Raw genomic sequence first — 21,216 nt, forward strand, 5'->3', positions numbered from 1 at the left:
TTTTTATTGGCATATCGCAAGTCGCAATCGCAATGTGCATTGGCCTTGGTATCGGGGGTTCGCCGATCGTTGATATCGCCGATCGGCCCATTAGAACATCGGCATATTGCATATCGCTGTCGCAACGACCTCGGGGGTCTTCCCTTTGGTCATGCTGATTGCCGATCCGCTGATCAGATCTTGATCGTTGATCCGTGACCTCTAATCCGACGGCTGATAGTCCATTTCAGGCGCGTAACTTACACGGGGATTAACTGCCCAAAAAAGCGGTTTTCTCTCTCCTCTGCCGTGCCACGCGTCAGTCAATGTATGGATTTGGGCGGAGCCCGTCTTGAAGCCTGCCTGAAATACCATTTACTTCCTTCCTTTCAGAACTCAAAAGGTTCACTTGTTTGATTTATAAATCCGTCAGGTCCGCTAAAGGCCTTTGTGCCTATTTTGAGTCCTTCAGCCTTAGTTTATTGCGATGCGATAAAATAATGCGATGCGATGGATTCTAAGGGTTTTTATGTTTAAAAACACATTTTCCCTTAAGTCCCATTTATATAAGAATTTGCCTCCTTTTCAAAGGACAACGACAAATTTATTTTTGCGATAACTTCTTCATCCGAAGTCCATTTTAGCCCATTCAAATTGCAGTAGATTCAGAATGAAAAGATCTACGCAATGAGACTATTTCCAAGAGCATCCTTGGACTTTCAATTTCCTCTGTGAGGAACACTTAGACTTAGAAGTCTATCCAAGATCCATTTTGGATCATTATGTGCGCTCTTAAATGAGAGGTTTTGCTTATTTGTGTATAAATGGCTTGGATTCATATGGATGCATATGAATATATATGTTTTTATTTAAAATTTTAATATTTTATGTGGTTTTTGGTTGATGAGTTTTTTGGTCTATTTTTTTGAGACTCTGTCTAGTTTCAATTGGTTTTCAGTTCAGAGGGTTTTCTAGTTTGACCACCGATTTATTTTCGATAACGTTGGGTATGATTTGCACCACATTGGGCAAACTGATCTCCTAGAGGAACCCATCCAACAACTCACATAGAAACGCTGCATCTTTTACATGTGCAGATGCATGCTTCACCCTTGGGGCAATGTACTAAGAAATTTAGAAGGGTCCTATCATTGCTATTTGTCCAACCCTCAGACATGACTGTGCATCTAGTGACCTCCCATGACTTCTTCAACTTGCCAATCTAGAGTTCATGTCCTTCTTTTCCACTTGAAGCATTGGTGTTAAGTTTAGGTATGTTCTATGCTTAGAGCAATTTATTTCAATTTTCATAGTTATCTCAATATCTTTTCCAGATTAGCAATCACAACATTAAAGTAAACTGTAGATAGAACATAAACATAAATCACAGAAGACAAGCCAAGACAAGAGGACACAAAATTTGGTGTTGGCCAGGGACAAACCCCAATGTGGGGAAACCCTTGATCAATTCTTCTTATATGTTCTTCAATGGTTCAACAGAGAGAGAGAGAGAGAGAGAGAGAGAGAGAGAGTACATTTACAACTGAAGTCAACACTTTGACTTATCTAGATGAGAGCATAGATCGTCTCTAAGAAGATGATACATGAGATCAGTTGAAGACATGCTGCTTCAACTGATTCTCTAAGGTGACTTCTTCACCTATCATTGCGCTGCATCTCGTCATCACGCTGCACCTCACCGTGCTGCACCATGCTGCAGCCATCATCACAATGCTGGACCTCATGCTGTTGCTGTCCCAGTGTTTAGCACTGCTGTACATAGTGCCATTGTTGCACCATGCTTACTGCTGTCCTAGTGTACTTGCTGCTGTCCATGCTTTAACATGCTGTTGTTGTTCATGATTCTTCATGCTTGCATCCGGATTGGGGCTGCCACTCAAACTGTATATAGAGCTTATATTCCACTGTTGATCAGTCCTCCCTTTGCTGCGGATATGGCTTCTCCATAACTGTGAATAAGGGCATTCATGACAGCAGATAGAGTTCCCTTTTGTCTGTGGATTTAGGCCTTCCTTAATTGCGGAATATGAGCCTCTATATAACTGCGGCCAGAACTCTTCTTTAGCCTCCTTATGACAGCATATAGGTCTCCTCTGATCTGCGGCTAGGACTAGCTTTAGAGCTGCGGCTAGGGCTTGATATGACAACGGCTAGGTCTTCTTGAGATCTTGGATAGGCCTCCTCTATACAGCGTATAGGAGCCTTTCTTCAACTGCAAATATATGGCTGCATTAGACCTTCTTTTGCTGCGGCTAGGGCATGACTAGATCCCCTTCAATTGCGGCTAGGTGTTCCTCCCTTCAACTGCGTCTAGGGCACCTTGATTTGCTGCGTATAGAACCCTTTCTTGACTGTGGCCAGATTGTCTTCTTGCATGACTGTGATTAGGGCTGCATATAAGACTCTTCCATGATCCTCCATGACTGCATCTAGATCTCATTAGGGTAGTGAATTAGTCTCCTCTATGGCAGTGTATAGATCTCCTCTTACCTACAAGATGATCTCCTCATAAGACTGTGGCTAGGGCATCTTAGGTTCAGTGTCTAGGGCTTCTCCCTCTAGATCTCTCTAGCCACCAAACCCAAAACAAGTGGAGAGAGATCATGAGTGAAGTGAGAGTAAGAAATGACTCTCAAGTCATCTTCTTTTATACTAAAACGTTGAACACTTGTGGGGTTTATTTGGTTGCTGGCCGACCTTGATGATTTGTCCAATAACACAAATAAATTTATATCTCCATGAATACTTATTGGAATTGGATGATCTTTAGATCAATCCTACACCTCTCGATGAGAAGGATCCAAGAAAACTATCAGCTACCATAAATAAGATGACTCACATGGAGTTTGGCCCTAGTTGCCAAATTTAACAATTGGCCCCACAATTCGTCATATGTAGCACTTTTATACCTTGTGCCAACAACGACAATGGCATCACACGTCCACTGCCAAAATGGATTTTTTTTGTGATGCTGAGAGGTAAGTCACTCAAAAAAAGACACCTCCCCATAACCCTTTTTGCTTCTTGCTTCTTACTTTTTTTTTAATCACTAATTTGATGGAAGCTTGTGCTCCTGCTATGGTTTGTGGAGTGCAAAAAAGATGAGGACCTCTTGACAGGTGTAGCTGTGGAGCCCCTCCTACTAACCTTAGTGGTATATAACCCTGAAGCTCTAATTGCTGGTTCGATCTTATTTGCAGCTGCCTCTGCTTTCTTTATTTCATTTGCATTAATTGCATCATGTGCAACTCTCATAATCTTTGGGCGAGATTCTTTACAAATCACAACTTCTCTGCTAGGGATTTTAGCTAGATGGAATTTCAACCCCAAAACCCCTCCTGTCATGTATTAGCCACATAATTTGCAATGTAGTTTTCGTCGGCTATCACTTACAAGTTCCCAATATCGGCAAAATGTGTCCAAAGCCTTTCACATATTTGCAATGGAAGTGGACAACTGCAAAATTCAAACCTAAGGCACAACAAACACAAGAAAAATGACATTAAACACCCACTAGAAAAACAACAGTCTATTGATTTAATAAATCAATTATCAAATATTTTAGAAAATAATATTAGATCATCAACAACTAAAAATGGCAATAGGAGGGTGGAAAACAAATTGCTTCAAGTTGGTTGTTCCATTTCCAAAAAAAAATAAAAAAAACCCTTGCATTGCTTTATGGGCATGGAAATCATGGCAAAATATTAAGAAATAGAGGCAAAATATAGGCAAGCAAATAACCAAGCAATTAAGCAAAAATCTATGGAAAAATAAACATTAGGATAGTGGGGTTTAGATACATACATGTCAATGGAAACTTCAACACAATTTTGGATTGATGATGACTACTTAGATTCCTATACAATCAAGAAGGATACCCATAAACCTTTATCCTCCCTTCTACAACAAATTAGAAAAAAATGAGTGAGAAAACAAACAAATCAGGCTCTTTAATTCGCCCTTCATGTCAACCTATAATTTTTTCCTGTTACGCTGTGATAAATTGGAAAAATCCACGATTTGTAAGCGGTGATTTATTGTTTTGTAAAAATAATAGCGATTGTTTGAAAAATCTCTATTTTTTCTACACTTAGCTCAAGTGATCACCAAACCCATTTGGGCTTTGGAACAAGGCAATATCCATCAAGTAGGTATAAGTCAGCCTACGGATGTCCTATGTACTTTGGGCCACATGATCTCTTCTTGCCAATGAATTGGTTTCTTGGCTTAGCTTTTCTGCATATGGTGGTGTGGAAGAGGCCAGACATCCATGTGCAGGCTCCTCAATGCCAACACTCACCTCTTGGTGGTGGTGGGCGGGGAGGGGGCGCGTGGGCAATGCTAGGAATGCAAGCTCACAAGTTCTCTCATGCTAGGCTAGATGTCCTCCTTAATTGTGCTACAAAAGAGCCAAGCCATACCTCAAGCAATATTTAAAACATTTGTGAGAAACCACAGGAAACAAACCTGCAAGATCAAGTGAGATCAACATCATTAGGTAGTGAAACCATTAACGTATCATCGTGGACCATATTCAATGCTAGGGGTACAAAAAATTACTTCACACATGCCTTGCCTTCAAATGTCTTTCTAGCTAATGATTTGTAAGCTCGTTACCAAGCTTGTGTGAGGAATGATTATACAGTTACCCCTATTAGGTGCTTCTAGCCCCAAGGGGAAGGGTAGTTCCAAGGTAGCCTCATCAATCCATAGGTGAAATGTGATAAATGTGTACATGGAATGAGAAATACTTTAAGGAAGATGTCATTGCCCTCGTTCTAGTTAACAGAGATTTAACGTCCCTAGTGTAATGATGACAATAGTAACATTATGAAGGCCTTAGTTACTTATTTCCTCGTCTTGTTTTTTCCACTCCTATGGTGCACCTTTTCTTCAATGTTTTTTCTTTTCTTTCTTGCATAGCTTGGGTGATCATCTTGCATAATGTTTGTTCAACACCCCTTAAAAATGTAGTATTTTATTGCTCATCAAGGTTGGAAAATCTAAGAGTTCGTTTGATTAGAAAGAACATGACATTCTTAGGAACTAGGGGATGGCTAATGAGGGCATTAGAGCTTAGGCTAGTCTTTTTCCCTCATGCTTATTATTAGTCGCAACCATATTTTGCATTTTTCTATTTTCATTCATTTGTGGCTATTTATGCTTTTATCCTTTTTTTCGTTGCATCAACCTCTCTGGGCAAAATTTTTGGGCCCTAACTCAAAGATGTAGATAAAAGGTGCCAATACTCGTTACAAATAATGATTAACCCAAAGAATAGAAGTGGATAAAAGGACTGCTGGAGCGTGACAAGTATGGAGTACCTTGGGATTGCTTTATTAATTAGTGCCTCTTATTTGTGTCCCTTATAAACAGTGGAAAGAAAAGGCCATAGGGAAGGTCACATTGGATTAGGGGAAAAAGATAATGTTGCAGGGGAAGTGCACGAACAAGGATACAATCAAAAGCAATAGATCATCTAACTCAACTTGTGATCCACATTCCCTTAACATTAAATGAAAGCACATGAATACATAAATGGTTAGTGCACCTTTTGATAGACTACCCGTCTTCCTTCAAGAACTATGCTAGATGGGAGAGATCACTCGTCGGAGCATAAGTGGAGAGTTTTAAAGCAAAACTATCTATGTAGGGATGCTAGCTGGTTGGCTGACCAATGAAGAAATTTTATTTCTCCTAGGCATTACCCACTTGGGTGAGTAATAGGGCCCTCATGTGAATTAAACTTTGGATATTGATGAGAAACTTCTCATTCCTCACCATTGGGTCCAACCTGTTTGGGCTAAAATGGTTGGTCGTAAGGAGGTCATGTGGGTGGGATTTGATCCACTTACGTGTGGATGACTCATGAGATTATTTGATATAATCCCTTTTGGTGCAATTGCATTTGACCATAATCCCTATTAGTGCCCCCATGGAAACCTCAAGGGGCCATAATGGGCCCTCATGGGAAATGATCCTTGGTCAATGATGATAAACTCCTTGTTCCTCACCATTTGGTCTAACCCCAAAAATGGCTTGCCTTAGGTAGAACAAGTGGTTGTGCTTTGATCCACTTATGTTTGTACAAGTAACGAGCTCATTTAAGATAATCCCCTAGGGTTACCTTAATTGTCCCCATGGCAACTTCAACGTGCCATAATGGGCACTCATGTGATTTGAACTTTGGATATTGATGAGCAACTTCTCTTTTCTCACCATTGTAGAAAAGTTATGATTTGCACCCTTAGCTTAGTTTACAAGTTTGCATGTGCTTGTTTAGGCCCAACCCACATGTTTTATAATTCTGATATAAATTTCAGTATGCATTTGTTGTAAACATTAAAAGAATGCTTCTACTATTTTTCACTTTCCTATCAGCGGGTAATTAATACAAAATTTAGGCAAGCATTCACACATATGGGACACTTATTTTTGGTCAAGCTGACCCCGGAAAAACCCCACAAGCCTCTTGGGGAAATCTGTCTCCAAGGACGATTTTATTGCTTGAGAAATTATAAAATAATTACAAAAAATTCACTGTACTTATTTCCCTTTTCTGCTGTAGCATTAATTGCAATTTCTGGAAATTTGTGCCCACTGAACAATTCAGATTTTCAGCAAATTTAGTGCCCAGAATGTCTGCTTTTTTCTACAGCCCAGCTCCTTGGAACTCGTGCCCAAACTCAGCCTCGATTTCTGTGCATGAAGGTGACTTTTCTGCCTTGAAAATTGTGCCAGACAGCAGCAAGATCCCTCCTTAATTTTCGCACTTCCTGAATCTGCTGTCTCGAAATTTGTGCCTCAAATTTTGGGCCTTACAGCGGCAACCTTCTCCTTGAAATTTGGGCTTGTTTTGTTCCTCGAATTTCATGCAGCAACTCCTTGGAATTTGTGCCGGCTGTAGCTGCTCTTCTCTTTGATTTTTGTGCTCTGTGGCTGCCTCCTCCTTGGAATTTGAGCCATTCTCTAGCTGCAAGTTCTCTCCTCTTTCATGAAGTTTCTCTTTTCGTCTCTTCTCCTCATGCTCTCTCTCAAGTGTGAAGTGAAAAATGAGATCTATTTTTCTTGTTTTGTTTCTTTGGAAAAGATTGAATCCCTAAACTTAGGATCCAATGGCTGAGATTTAATCTCCAAATCTCAAGATGTATGGTTGAGATTAGTTCTCTCAAATAACCCATCTCATACATTGGCACATCACTTGAAAGTCTCCTAGTACCTTTTTCAAGTTATGTACTTTTTCTATTTTTTCTCATAAAGTGATTTTTTTTCTCACTTTAATATTAGAAAAGTACACTTAATACTTTACACATAAAGTCATTTTATAAAGTACAAGTGACTTTAATATTAGAAAAAGTACATGGTACAACACTTCTAAGTACTTTTTCCACCCATGACATTAATTTAACTCATAAATGTCATAAAGACAAAAGTATTCAATTTGCTCATTAAGCTAAAAGGGATAAAAGCCTAGTAACAACTTTCCTTGGTACTATTTTCAACAACCATTGGGTGCACAACCCCTTGGGGCTAAAATGGCTGGCCATAAGGAGGATGAGTGGGTGAGCTTTGATCTACTTATATGTGGACGGGCCACATGATCATCTATTATAATTCCCTTTGTTGCAACCACATTGGACCACTACCATGGAAACCCTAAGGGGCCATAATGGACCCTCATGGTATTTGAACCTCAGTCAATGACGAGAAACTCTTCGTTCCTCCCCATTGGATCTAACCCTTTTGGGGATATAGATATTTTGTTCCTGCCCATAATATATCTTTGCTCCTTGCTATTTTCTTACCTCATAACTTTGTTTGTCTATGACTATTTGGTGATAATTTGGACTTAAAACGTTATATGTTGAATTATGCTTTGTCCTTTAAAATAAATTGTGAAGTTGAAGTTGGTGATAAAGAACTTTTGATTTCTGAGATCTGTTCTAAATTGCAAAATCATGCATTTTCAATTTCTGTAATTTTCAAGGCAATTTTCTGTTTTATGAAGCTTCCTTAAATCCTGTTGATTTATATAGTTTATTTGATGCCCAGTTTAGTCTTTGAGTGACTAATGATGCAGTGAACACTATCTAGGACATGCTATATTTGTGATGTTAATATTATCACCCTGAATAGAACTATCCTTTGGTGTTTTGAAATTCAGTACACACGAGCCCTTTCAGAAATCCTTAGGATCTATGCCCATATTTAATTTTAAGTTCTCATTATTTGAATTATAGTGCAAGGATTGTACACATAATGTTAAACTTGCGTGCTGTGAAATTTTTAGACCATGTGCCCTGACGAAATCTGCCAGTGAGGCATGTATTTAGTTTGAAATTGATTCTTTTCCCAGTCAAGCACTTAGCGGGTTTAATTTCCTGTTACCATGTATCTGTTTATGTTGTTCCAAAATACTTCAGAATGTACTCTTATCTGACTGTCTTTATATTACAACTGAACTTGTGTAATTTACATTTCCTTACAAGTTGATTACTGAATTTGTATAATCTGTATATCCTTACAGGAACTTAAAGGGAATATTAGAGTGTTCTGCAGAGTGCGGCCAATGCTTCCAGATGATGGAGAATCTGGTTCAGAGATTCCCGTGGTTGAATATCCAAATTCAATGGAACTTCAAGGCCGTGCTATTGAACTTATTCAGCCACAGCAAGGTGTTTCCTTCGCTTATGATGCCTTCTCTGCAGTTTTCTCCTATTATTTGTATGTTTGTAACATTATTTGCAGACTTAATATTTTCTGCTACTTTTATTTTCAGGACAAAAGTATTCCTTCTCATTTGATAAGGTATTTGGTCCCGAGGTTACACAGGAAGATGTATTTGTTGACATATCTCAACTTGTACAGAGTGCATTGGATGGTTACAAGGTGAGCTTGAATTTTTGCTTTTGCCATAGACTATTTTGTTTTAAATTTATTTAGTTTCACATCCGATTGTCATATTTTACAATCCATATTTGTTATAATGTACGACTTTCTCAATATCATAGAATAATCTATGACAGTTTTGGTTTAAAATCAATCACTCAACTCAGTTAGGTAGTGGATTTATAAATGATGACACGTTTAGACATGTATAGTGTATTATGCCATAATTCAGCTCCTCAAATTAGGATAAGTTATTGAATAGCAATTAGAAACCAAAGCATCATATTGATGTTTCTATCATCTACTTATGTTTAATCTAGAATTCTTTGTTGTGAGGAGTCATTGTATTGTATGCATATCGTAATATTATCTTTACATACACTTTATCAAATTACACAAGTGACAAAAGGCTAAGTACAAAATGGTATGCAAGACTATGCTAGTATGATAGTTCAAGGTTTGCAAAGTTAAATGCTAAAAAATTTAAGAACAAATGTAAAATGCAATGCCAAAATTTAAGTGCAATTTATCTCTAAAATTAAGATCCAAAGGTAAATAAGAATGAGAATGTTAACAAGAATATTAGTGCTTAATAACTAGCTTTGCCATTTTTCTTCAAAACAATTTCATGATCAATGACTTGCAAGGACTAGGTATTAATTTTGCTAGATTTAGTTAATTTAATCACCATGTCCATACTTTGTCCATTGTAAGCATGTGGTAATAAGGCATGTTGACTATTATTTTATGAGAATGACGACAAGGCATATCATCCGCTGTATGAGATTCCATTACTAGTATCAAGGCCTCTTAGAATGTTTGTGGCTATTATTGAGTTCGTTGAAAACATGGGATGAAAACATTTATTGCTATGCTTTAGAGGTCTGTTGGCCTTGTTGTTTATAGTTTGATTTGGCTAGGGCTCAATAAGATGTTGACCTAACTCCTATGACATTTCGTTAGATGCAAATAAATAGTCCCCACCTCTAAATTGGAGAGTGTTTCTAGATATGTTGATTTGCTCCCCAAACGCCCCCCGTGCCATGCCTTGAGATCGATTTTAACTTGGTCTCTCCTTCATTGTGTTTGAGGCTATGCAAGATTAACAACTAGTTGAGATCAATACTTGTACCTAGCCTATTTCTCATTAAAGGCCATGGGTTTGGCTAGTTCTCTTGGGTAGGGGTTCTAGATCTTTGGGATTTGTGTGGGCATTGTTACCCACCACCTGTGGGTGATATCCATAGGGAGAAATTTTGTCTCCTAGATGGTCCTCAGCTGGCAACCAACAACCCCTTGTAGCCACCAGATAACTTGACGTGCCACTATTTCTGCTGCTTGAGCCAACCATAAGCTCCCTCACCCATCTGTTATGTTCGTATGATTGAAGGTGGGCCTTCCAACTCCGAAGGTATGGCTTTTCATTATGTAGTTGTGTGTTTTTGTTTACTTATCATGGACACTTTTGGGCATGGATTAGTGGGGGGATTCGTCGAAAAGAGTGGGCTTTGTTTGTACTCCTATCTCCTTTGACCAATTTGATGATTAAAGTTGTATCCTAGTCCTGGCGGATCTCCTTTAATTGCTACTAGCTTTAGGGGTGGCACTACATGAGAAACTCCAATTTTGGTTGCATGGTCCTGCTTCTCGACGCCATATACCTCACCCCCTTTTGCTTATTATAACCCCTTCCATCATATTTCCCATCTAGGTATGCATTTGTCCATTGGGTCCACAAGGAGTTAACTTTCTCTCCCCTTGTCCACACTTTGGGTCAGGTTTGGAACAATGCCTTGGAGGTCGATATAGCTAAAAGGAAAGGAAAAAACATAATTTGGCCACTCTCAACAGAAAATGTACCATAAAATGTAAAAGATGGTCGAAACATACAAATTTAGAACATGGGCAAAAGCGAAACATGAGCTCTACCCCTATCATTATGGCCATCACCCTGGTTCCTAGGGCCCCTCATATCAACTCCTTGCATCATTAAGGAACCCATGGTTGTCCCAACCCTTGGGCGATGAACTGCCCCACCTAAAGTGGATATTCACTACTATATTGTACACATCATGCTCTCATCCCCTAAAGCCTTGAGCAATTATAAAAGAAAAATCAATAAAAGGAAAAAGGCATATGAAGAAGGGCAGAAAAACAAAGGCCGAGGTAACTCATGTACCACGATTGCTCCCTCCTTCATTCATACACCTAAGTGTAGGCTTCCCTTATCATAACTACCCTTGTACTGTGGCATGTGGCTTGGAGCCTTCCCCTAATTCCCCACTTCGTTCCATCATTATATCACATGGCACTTGCCATTTGATGGATGTACCATGGACATGCCACTCCCCTTAGAGATTGAAACCACCTAATAGGGTCCTTGGTTAATCTTCTTCTTGAACTTGGAGACACTTGCATGTTCAAAAACCCATTATGGAAGGGCATGCCATTATGAATTGTCCACTAGGCTGCATGATTTGTAAGCTCATTTGCTCAATTGCACTAATGTTTGGTTGCGCTAGAAGGTGAGGGGACGCATTGGATCTTATACATGATTGTAGGTGGGTCTTCATCTTGGGTTTGGTCTCCCTATACAGGGTCCAAGCCCCACTCAGAGTGTCATATTGGCATTTGTAGGTTGAGCGTTGAGAGCCACAAACCTCCACCATAACAGAGAGTAGATTGCCACATCATGGGATGTTTCAGTTCCACTTGTTGCTTGCTCGTGTTCCATTTATTTGACGATGATGATGCACTTGGACCACCTTGTCCAACCAACTACACTCTTGCACCACACACTTGGCAACAGATTCATGGCCCAGATGAGGATGTCTCACCATAGGAGACAAAGGGAGGGCTTGCATCATTCTTCTAACCCTTACAAATGGGTTGCAGGCTTGTTCGATCCATTTGGAGACCCATGAGGATCTTTTGTGTCCCCATAGTCACTTGGAGGCACCACATGTCCTTTGCTTGGATATCAAGGGGCCATCTCATTTATCACTATGTTTGGGGCCCATTCATTCGTTTTGGCACATATTGCACTCCATTAGGCCTCTTCAATGGTGCTTCAACCTATTGTATCTATTATTTTGCCCTCTTGAGAGGCTTACTTTTGTATTATGGAGCTTCTTAGTGGGCTTGTCACCAAGTAATGTTATTTTTGCACATTGTTTTATTAGCGGGGGCATCATTAGGCCTAATTAGGCAAATCGAACCCCTTAGAGGAGGAAATATATTGATGTGATGATCATTAAGTTTGATCACCAAGTGATTGGACCAATGCGTTGTCCTATGGGTATATGGAGTCTAGGATGCTTAGGATAAACCAAATTTGTTCCCAAGAAGGTTGAGATTTGATGCCCTGGCTATCAAATTCCAGCGTTTACCCATTCAATGGAAACATGTAGTTTCATGGGAGAGCGATAAAGAGACCATCACTAGGAACATTCATTACATGCTATGATGACTAATGCATATAACACTCATCTAAATATTGTTCAATAAATTGATCTTCAACAAATTAGGGAACATGATCTAACCTAGAATCAATAGTTCCATGCATTAGACATTTAAGAAATAGATATTCAACAATAAGATCCAATTACAAGATAACTTGCAATATCTCCATCCATTAGACCAAGAATAGCTCCAAAGAATATCCAAAAATCAACTTCCAAATGTCAAAATGCATCTAGGTATCTCCAAGCCACCCACAAGAAGCAAGTATGAAATTTCTAAGTTTGAAATTCACAATTTTGATGATGATAGAGATCAAGTGAGGTGTCCCTAATATATATGTGTGTGTGTGTGTGTGTCCAATGATGTCTAACTTTAGCCAATTAGCCGCTCAACTAATAAAATAATGGGCAAATTCTAGGTAAGGTCACAAGCAAACCTTACAACTAATGTGAAAACATAATAATTAACCCATAAAAATGATGAAACACTGATGTCATGCATGTGTAGGATTCCTTTAGGCAAGTAATGGTCTAGTGCCAAAATGAGTGTAAAGGGCTCGAAAAAATCAAGGTCTAGGGGTTGGCCCCTATACTTCCATGCAAACAATCCTGTGGACCCCACTGTTGGGTTTGGGGCACAAAAGATGGTCTCATGTGTCTCCTAGTGGTGAAATAGCTTGGTTTTGCTTCGATTTTGAGGGTTGTGAGGATTGTGCTAGCCCTCCCATGTCTCAAGGGGTGAGACAAAATTGATCTGGGCCTCGAATCAACTGCCAAACCATGTGATCACTGTTAAGCTAACTAGGGCATGCTCGTTCAAGTGCATCATCTTGTGAATAATATAGGGCAAAGTGCAAGCCTACTGAGGTGTTGAGGGTACCACTGGACATGAGTCCCATGGCTTTCAATGCTTCACATGTAGGGTGTAATATGCACCTTTAGTGGGCTTCGACCCTAGTTAAGTTTCCCAACCCATAATGAAAACCACTTGCTAGTCACACACAATATCCAGTGTTGCATCTTCACCATTAGGTACAATAATCATTAGTGCATCTAAGTGGACCAAGCTTGTTAATCAAGGGAAAAATGACACTTCATACAAGGCTTCCCTTCCAAATTTGGGGCTTTGATCACGTAATAGTGTTACCTCCCTAGGGAGGAATGGCGAATGGACAACCCTATTAGGTGTTCCCAACCCCTAAGGGGAAAGATAGGTCCCTTATACATCCTTCAATCAATAGGTGTCATGTGAATAATGATGGAATGAAGGGGAAAGGGGTCTCACGGCCAAATGCCATGGTGAAAGGGATAGAAGTGATGAGGAATTCCCACATTTTGGGTGTACATATGTGAGAAGGGAGCAATCGTGGATGCATGAGACGCCTAGAGCTTCAAGCAATCGTATTATTCCTTTCCATGATGTGGTAGGGCCACATTGGCCCCAAGAACCGGGTGATGCCCATAATGATAAGGGGTAGAGATCATTCTTGGATTTTGCTCACGTGTCAATGTTAATGTCACGACCATATTTTGCATTTTATAATTTTCTTTCTTTTGTTTCATGCTTGTGGCCATGATATGCTCCTCCTTTTTTTTAGCTACATCAACCTCCCGTGGCAAAATTTCGTGGCCCGACCGAGATCTGTGGAAAAGGGGAGGGTGTGATAAATCCTAGTGGACCGATGGTCAAGTGGATTTAGAGATGGGAGGTGAAGCATAGGCCTTATGATGTATGAAGAGAAGTGATAAGTCTGGTATGGGGAAAACGAGACCATGATATCTCAATCAGGGTTTTCAAAGTAGTGCCCTAATTAATCCATGGGCCATTAGGGGAGGTCCCCCATCGGACTAAGATTGAAGATTAAACCCCCATTTAAGTTGAGGTAACAAAACCATGGTCAAAACCGTTCCTTCTTCCAAGTCACTGCATAATCCATGCCAAATGCGCAAATGAAAAACAAGCATAAGCACTTGATTTCATAATGAATAAAGTACCTTTTGGGTTGGATTGCCCACCTTGCAACACATGTTCTTGATAAATGGGTGAGGAAACATGCAACTGATGCAAGTGGCAAAGATAAGAATGGCACATGATATTGGCTTCTCGGTGGCTGTCAAGTGCTATTGGTTGCCAGTCGAAAGACATGACTAGGAAAAAAATTTCCTATGGGGACTCCCACTTTTGGTGGGTAACATCTAGCTCTAATTGGGAATTGAAGTCACTGTAGAGTTTATGATCCATGTACTTAAATGGGGAAGTTAACGATAACTCCAGCAATCTCTTCGGACAACATACTTGTAACCTGCACATCGCAATGCAACTTTTTCGGAGCATGTGCATTGGGCCTACTTCAATCGCCCATGTTTTTCATAAAAAATAATAATACATAGAGAAAAGTAAATCTATATTAAGATGAAGGTCTAATCTAAATGCAACTACTCTAGCATGAGAACATAATACGATGATGTTAGCTACGTAAACATAATATGCAATGAAACCTACATTACTATGCATAAGATGTACACCATGCATGAGCTTAAGTATAATTGAGGCTCATTCTACAACCTAGTGTGAAGGCAATGTGTAAGTATGTCTTTCCTCAACTTAGTTGACATGTGCCCCTCTTAAAATAAAAATAAAGTATTCTATAAATAGAAAAGCAATGTTGTCTATAATAAAAAAGAAAAAAGAATATGCTATTCATGTTTAATTAGTTGTCCATATGACCTAATATAATTTCATGTAAAGTAATTATAAGTAAAAAAAATATGTGACCAAGATGTTTAAACCTTATACTTTTCAAACATATTTTAGCACATTATTTATTGAGCCGAGAGGCTTATTCTACAACTCGGTGTGAAGGTAATGTGTAAGTATGTCCATCCTCAACTTGGAGTTGACACATGTCCCTCTTAAAATAAAAATAAGGTATTTTCTAAATAGAAAAGCAATGTCGACTATAATAACAAAGAGAAAACAATATGCTATGCATGTTTAATTAGTTGTCCATATGACCTAATATAATTTCATGTAAGTAATTATAAGTAAAAGAAATATGTGAGCAAGAGGCTTAAACCTTATGCTTTTTCAAAAGTATTTTAACCTGTTATTTAAATAAATTATTTGAAGATCTATGTTAAAATATCAACTTCATATATATCTATATATAGAAAAAAATGTTAAAAGAAAATATTTTAATGTCTTATATAATAAAATATCCAATATATTTTATGAATAAAACATGTTAATATGAATTGATATTGACTTATACTTTAAAATATATAAACATTCAAGAATACAATTTAAACAATTAAAAATTTTACGTTGTTTTTTTTCCACTCTAAACCCTGAAGAAATTTGATCCCCCTCGACTCATGTTAGATATGTGCTTAAGATAGATCTATGATGGTCATTTTCCCAATCCATCCCACATATCATTATATCAACATAAAATCTCTCGTCCATATGAGTCCTTTTGAGATAGAATGTCGAAATGTCACATCCTCCTTGGCAAGGTTGGCTTGATAAATGACAAGGGTGGGAGGTGGAAAAATTAGATAGCCATGTATTCAGGATCTTAGATAAGGAGGGAATAAAGGAATTCAAATCGTGCCATTGGATTTCTTCTTGCAACAAGAGAATCGAGAATTCAACAATTAGGCTCAAACTTTCGATGAAGAGAAACCTCACGCATATCCTCCTCATGGGATGAAGAGATAGTTGGTTCCCTCATGTTACTCCTATCATCGAGGGGTGTGCTATAATCATCATACCTTGGGAAGAACCATAATCCCCTTTCAGGGCATTTAGGTAGTAAACTAATGATGAGAGTTAATATTATAGAAATGGCTTTGATCATGGTATTCACGACATGCGTCTTTGTTAATCGAGTTCCAACAATAAACACTCCATGCTAGATCACACCCTAACATCTAGATATGAATTAAGTGCAGTAAAATGACCAACAATCACACCCTAGCATCTAGATACTAATTAAATGCAGAGACAATAAATGGCCAACAAATCATACCTTAGCATTTGGATACAAATTATGTACCGACACAACAAAATGCCTAATGCCATATAAAAGGTAAGTATATATAGTTTCAAGGCGACTAACCTCTATGGTTGCAGATTCCCCTGTTGCCCTTGTGTTGTTTACCCCACAATACAGAACTCTGGCACGTCTCTCCTTCCTCTGCAACAATTCCCTTGCTAATATTCTTCGGATGCTTATCCCTCTTAGTGCCTTTCTCTCTTGTTTTTACTTGCTAGTATTTTCTTCTTACCTCCTCCATTGCTTTGATATTGTCCTTTGCTCCTTATTGTCTCTCGGTTTTCTTCTTCTCTCCTTCTCCGTGTCCCCCTAGCTCGACCTCCTCCCGTTTTCTATTACTTGAATGCTGACAATGGTTAGTTAGAGTTCAACCTCTCTGGACCAACAAAGATGTGGCAACTGTCTCTCTTGGCTCAGTGATGGTTGATCAACCTTGTAGGCCAACCAATGTTGTGCCATTTGGCCTCATTCATCCTTCACTACCTTCCATCTGTCTTCTTTCTAGAATTGTTTCTAGAACCACCAATGTGTGAGAGAGAAACCTTCTCCACCATGTGCCAAATTTCCTTTAAATATCTGTGCGTGCCCTTCATTCACGACCTCCTTCGCTCTCCCTCCTCAAATATCATTTGTTTTTTTTTTGTGTGCAGTCCTTGGAAACATACCCTAAGGTAACACCTCAATTTGAATGGAAGGTTAATGTAATCCACCGTTTGAGTGATTAGGAAAGTGTTAACAAAAAGTCCATGCTTTACACAAGGCCTTCACTAGTCATCCACTAATATGAGAGAAATTGTCTTATACTCGCTAGTTTTAAAAGGTGGGTCTAGCTCTAGGGATATATTCAATTTCATATACCTATCAACCAAGCCTTACTGCCACAAGCCTTGTAAACAAATTTTATTATTCACATATCTTTAACCACATATCTATAAATATTCCGAGCTATAACATGTGTTTATTCAAGACAAATCATAATGATAGATGAAAGATTTGGCTTATGATACTTGATGTGCACAACATTAAAGAAGAGTATATTTATTATTTTCAATATGTATACAAAGATAACTAAGTGAATATTTGCAATAACCATACAGGTGTAGGTGAGCAATGCAACCTTTACATTATATACATGAATGTCTCTTGACCGAGACTGTCAATATACTTTGCAAGATGACTAGGGTCATTACAGGAACATAGGCGAAAAGGGTCTCACGGCCAAATGCCATGGTCAAAGGGATAACGATGATGAGGAATCCTGCATTCTGGGCATACAAATGTGAGGAGGGAGCAATCATTGATGCATGAGTTACCCCTATCTTTGTTTCTCCATCCCTCTTATTGCCTTTTGCATTTTCTTGATTTTCTTTTCGTTAATGCTTGATGCTCTAGTAAATGAGAGCATGCTTTGAATGACGTGTAGTAGTGGCTACCCTCTTAGTGGTGGCGCAGTTCATCGCCCACTAGGGGTTGGGACATGCAAGGGTTCCTTTCCATGATGTGGAAGGAAACATTGGCCCAAAGAATTGGGTGATGGCCATAATGACAAGGGGTAGAGTTCATGCTTGTATTTTTCCCACGTGTTAATGTTAATGTCTCGACCATCTTTTGCATTTTATAATTTTCTTTCTTGCTTGTGGCCATGATATGCTGTTAACTTTTCTTTTAGTTGCATCAACCTCTCGAGGCAAAATTTCGTGGCTCGACCTAGATATGCGGAAAAGAGGAGGTGGTGTGCTAAATCCCAATGGACCCATGTTAGAGTGTACCCAAAGATGTGAGGTGGAGCATAGGGCTCGTAATGTATGGAGGGAAGTGATAAGTGTGGAATGGGGAAAATGAGACCACGCTATCTTAATTAGGGTTTTTGAAGTAGTGCCTTTCCTAAAGCCATGGGCCATTAGGGGAGGTTCCATTGGACTAAGATCAAAGATTAACCCCTTATTTAAGGTGTGGGAACAAAACCATGGTCAAAACCCTTCCTTCTTCCAAGGCACACCATAATCCATGCCAAATGCCCAAATGAAAAGCAAGGATAAGCACTTGATTGCATAATGAACGATGTATCTTTTGGGTTGGATTGCCCTTCTTGACGAATGGGCGAGGAAATATATAACTGATTCAGGTGGCGAAGATAAGAATGGCACATGACATTGGCTACTAAGTGGTTATTAAGGGATGTTGACCACTGACTGGAAGAGCTGACCAGGAGAAAAATTCTCCATTGGGGTCACCCACGTTTGGTGGGTAACATCTGGCTCCAATTGGGACATGAGCTCATCGTAAAGCATGTGATCCATGTACTCGAATGGGATGTTCATGTGAACTCCAACAATCTCCTAGGACCGCATATGTGTAACCTGCACATCGCAATGCAACTTTTTGGGAGCATGTGCACTGGGTGTACTTCATTTGCCCGTGTTTTTCATAAAAAATAATAATCCATACAGAAAAGTAAATCTATGCTAAGCTGCAAGTCTAATCTAAATGCAACTACTCTAGCATGAGACTATAATATGATGATGTTAGCTATGTAAAGATAATATGCAATGCAACCAACATCATTATGCATAAGATGCACACCATGCATGAGTTAATTATAATCATATAACCAATGCATCCAACATATCATTATATAAACATAACATCTCTTATCCATGTGAGTCCTTGTGACATAGAATATCAAAATGCCACATCCTCCTTGATAAATGACAAGGGTGGGAGGTGGAAAAATTTGACAACCATTTCTCAAGTGTCTTAGATGAGGAGGGAATAGAGGAATTCAACTTGTGCCATTGGATTTCTTCCTGCAAGAAGAGAATCGAGAATTCAACAATCAAGCTAAAAAACTTTTGACGAAGCAACCCCAGGCGTATCCTTCTCATGGGATGAAGAGATATTTGGTTCCCTCATGTTACTCCTATCATCGAGAGATGTGCTATATTTATCATACATTGGGAATAACTCTAAGCCCCTTTAATGGCATCCGGGAGATTCCTCAATTTTATGGTCCCCAAGAAATTTTTTAAGAGGGGCACCAAGCTCCTCTTGGTAACTAATGACATCAAGATTAGTTGGTTGAGGATCATCATCATGAAACATATAAAATAGGCTTTTCTGCTGCGCCATTTCTTGCCTTGCAAAATTTTGTGATATTTAGATATAGAGTTGTCGGGGTGAACTTGAAATGCCTTGAAAGATGCTTGCTTCACCATACACGTATTGACTTTGAGGCTTAATGTAGAACTAGGGCTTCGTTCTTCCAATGTAGTCGCCAAATAATGAGCTATATTATTGTTAGGGACGAAACACACACTTTGTGTCCGCAACAACGGTGCCAAAAATGTTACCACAAAATGTAGCAGACCTTGGAGATGGAAACCCTTCAAGACAAAAGCTAGACAAAGTGTTAACAGTAGGGTAGATGCCTAAAGTCACCTCTGCCAAAACCCCCTACTCTTTATGGATTTTCATATTGAAATTTGGTATCGGAGGATAGGTGGTTCCCTAAAGCTTTGATCTTTGGCCTAGGGAAAAGTGTCCAAAAGAATTTAATTTTTCTCCTAAAGTAACTTTATAATTTCTTATAAAGTTAAATCTAATTTGAAAGTGACTTTAAGTGATAAAGTTACTAAGTTTAATTTTAAAGTGACTTTTATAAAGTCAATGAAAAATTAGAAAGGAAAATTGACTTTGGAAATAAATGACTAAGTGGGTCTTTATTAAAGTGGGGTGAATTAAAAAATAGAAAGTGAGATTTAAATGAGCATTTAATCTCAGCCATTGATCTAATTCTATTTCAGCCATTGGATTTAGGGATCACCTAAAAGTCATTTAGGGTTGGGTTAAGGGAGGAAAAGGAGGAAAAGATCATTCATTCTTTCATGAGCAGATTGGGAGAAGGAGAGCAAGAGAGCAAAGGAGATTTCTGGACAAGGAGGAGAAAGAGGCAGCAGTTTGGCACACATACCAAGGCAACACTTCAGCAAATCCGTACAGCTCAAAGAAGCAGAAAAAGGCAGCTTTTGTGAGCAAAACAGTGGAAAAATTGATTTTCAGCACGAATATCGAGGAGGTGATTTTCTGCACGATTTTCGAGGACTGTCCGTACCAGTTCGTACGGCCGTCTGCACAGCCCGTACGGTCCGTACATCCGTACGGTCCGTACAACACGTTCAACCATTTTCCAGATTGTCTGTTAGCTGAAAAACATATAAGTTTGTTTGCTGGAAAAATTTCTGTTTTGCTGAAATTTTTTTTCTCTCTGTAAAAAGGCATTTTCCAGAAATAAAGAAGAGCTCTCAAACTGGTTTTCCCCAAGAGTTGTAGGGGGTTTTTCCAGGGTCAAGTTGACCAAAAATATCAGTGTTTTAATGTGTTTTAATGGCTCTTTTTGATTGCTGATTTTTAATTCTGCAATTTCCAACATTCTGAAAAATTTCCAGAATTTGTGTTTTTAGCAATATTTATTTTTTCAAGTCTGTTAAATGTATGGTTATGGGAATGAGCATTTAACTACATGGGAGAAATAAGGAGAAACTGAAAACCGGGGTGGGAAAACATAAAATTTTACATGGTATCAGAGCTTGAGTGCTGAAGGGCAGTTTGGGATAGCAAAAGAAAAAAAAATACAGCTGCTGATTTTTTCACTTAGAAAATCCAGCAAGCTGATTTTTCATAAACAACAGTTTTATCTTTACCACAACACTGCTATTTCCCAGTTTTAGGACAACAAGATGTCATTGGGATTGAGGGTGGAGGATAGGTTGGATGGGCATACAAATTACAGCGTTTGGAAGGAGAGA

At 38.9% G+C, this 21,216-nt stretch overlaps 1 protein-coding gene across 1 annotated transcript in view; it reads left to right on the forward strand.

Moving 5' to 3' along the window:
• The window catches only part of LOC149235586 (kinesin-like protein KIN-14N), a 123,492-nt gene that overhangs the window by 35,327 nt on the left and 66,949 nt on the right, over positions 1–21,216 (forward strand). The window contains exons 10-11 of the mRNA XM_089372156.1: positions 8,531–8,678; positions 8,783–8,892. Of these exons, the coding sequence (XP_089228282.1) occupies positions 8,531–8,678; positions 8,783–8,892 (258 nt within the window). The remainder of the gene's footprint in view (positions 1–8,530; positions 8,679–8,782; positions 8,893–21,216) is intronic.

Source organism: Pinus tabuliformis, chromosome 8 (assembly GCF_031772625.1).
Source record: "Pinus tabuliformis cultivar Carrire ecotype Pingquan chromosome 8, CPIR1, whole genome shotgun sequence".
Lineage (NCBI taxonomy): Eukaryota > Viridiplantae > Streptophyta > Pinopsida > Pinales > Pinaceae > Pinus > Pinus tabuliformis.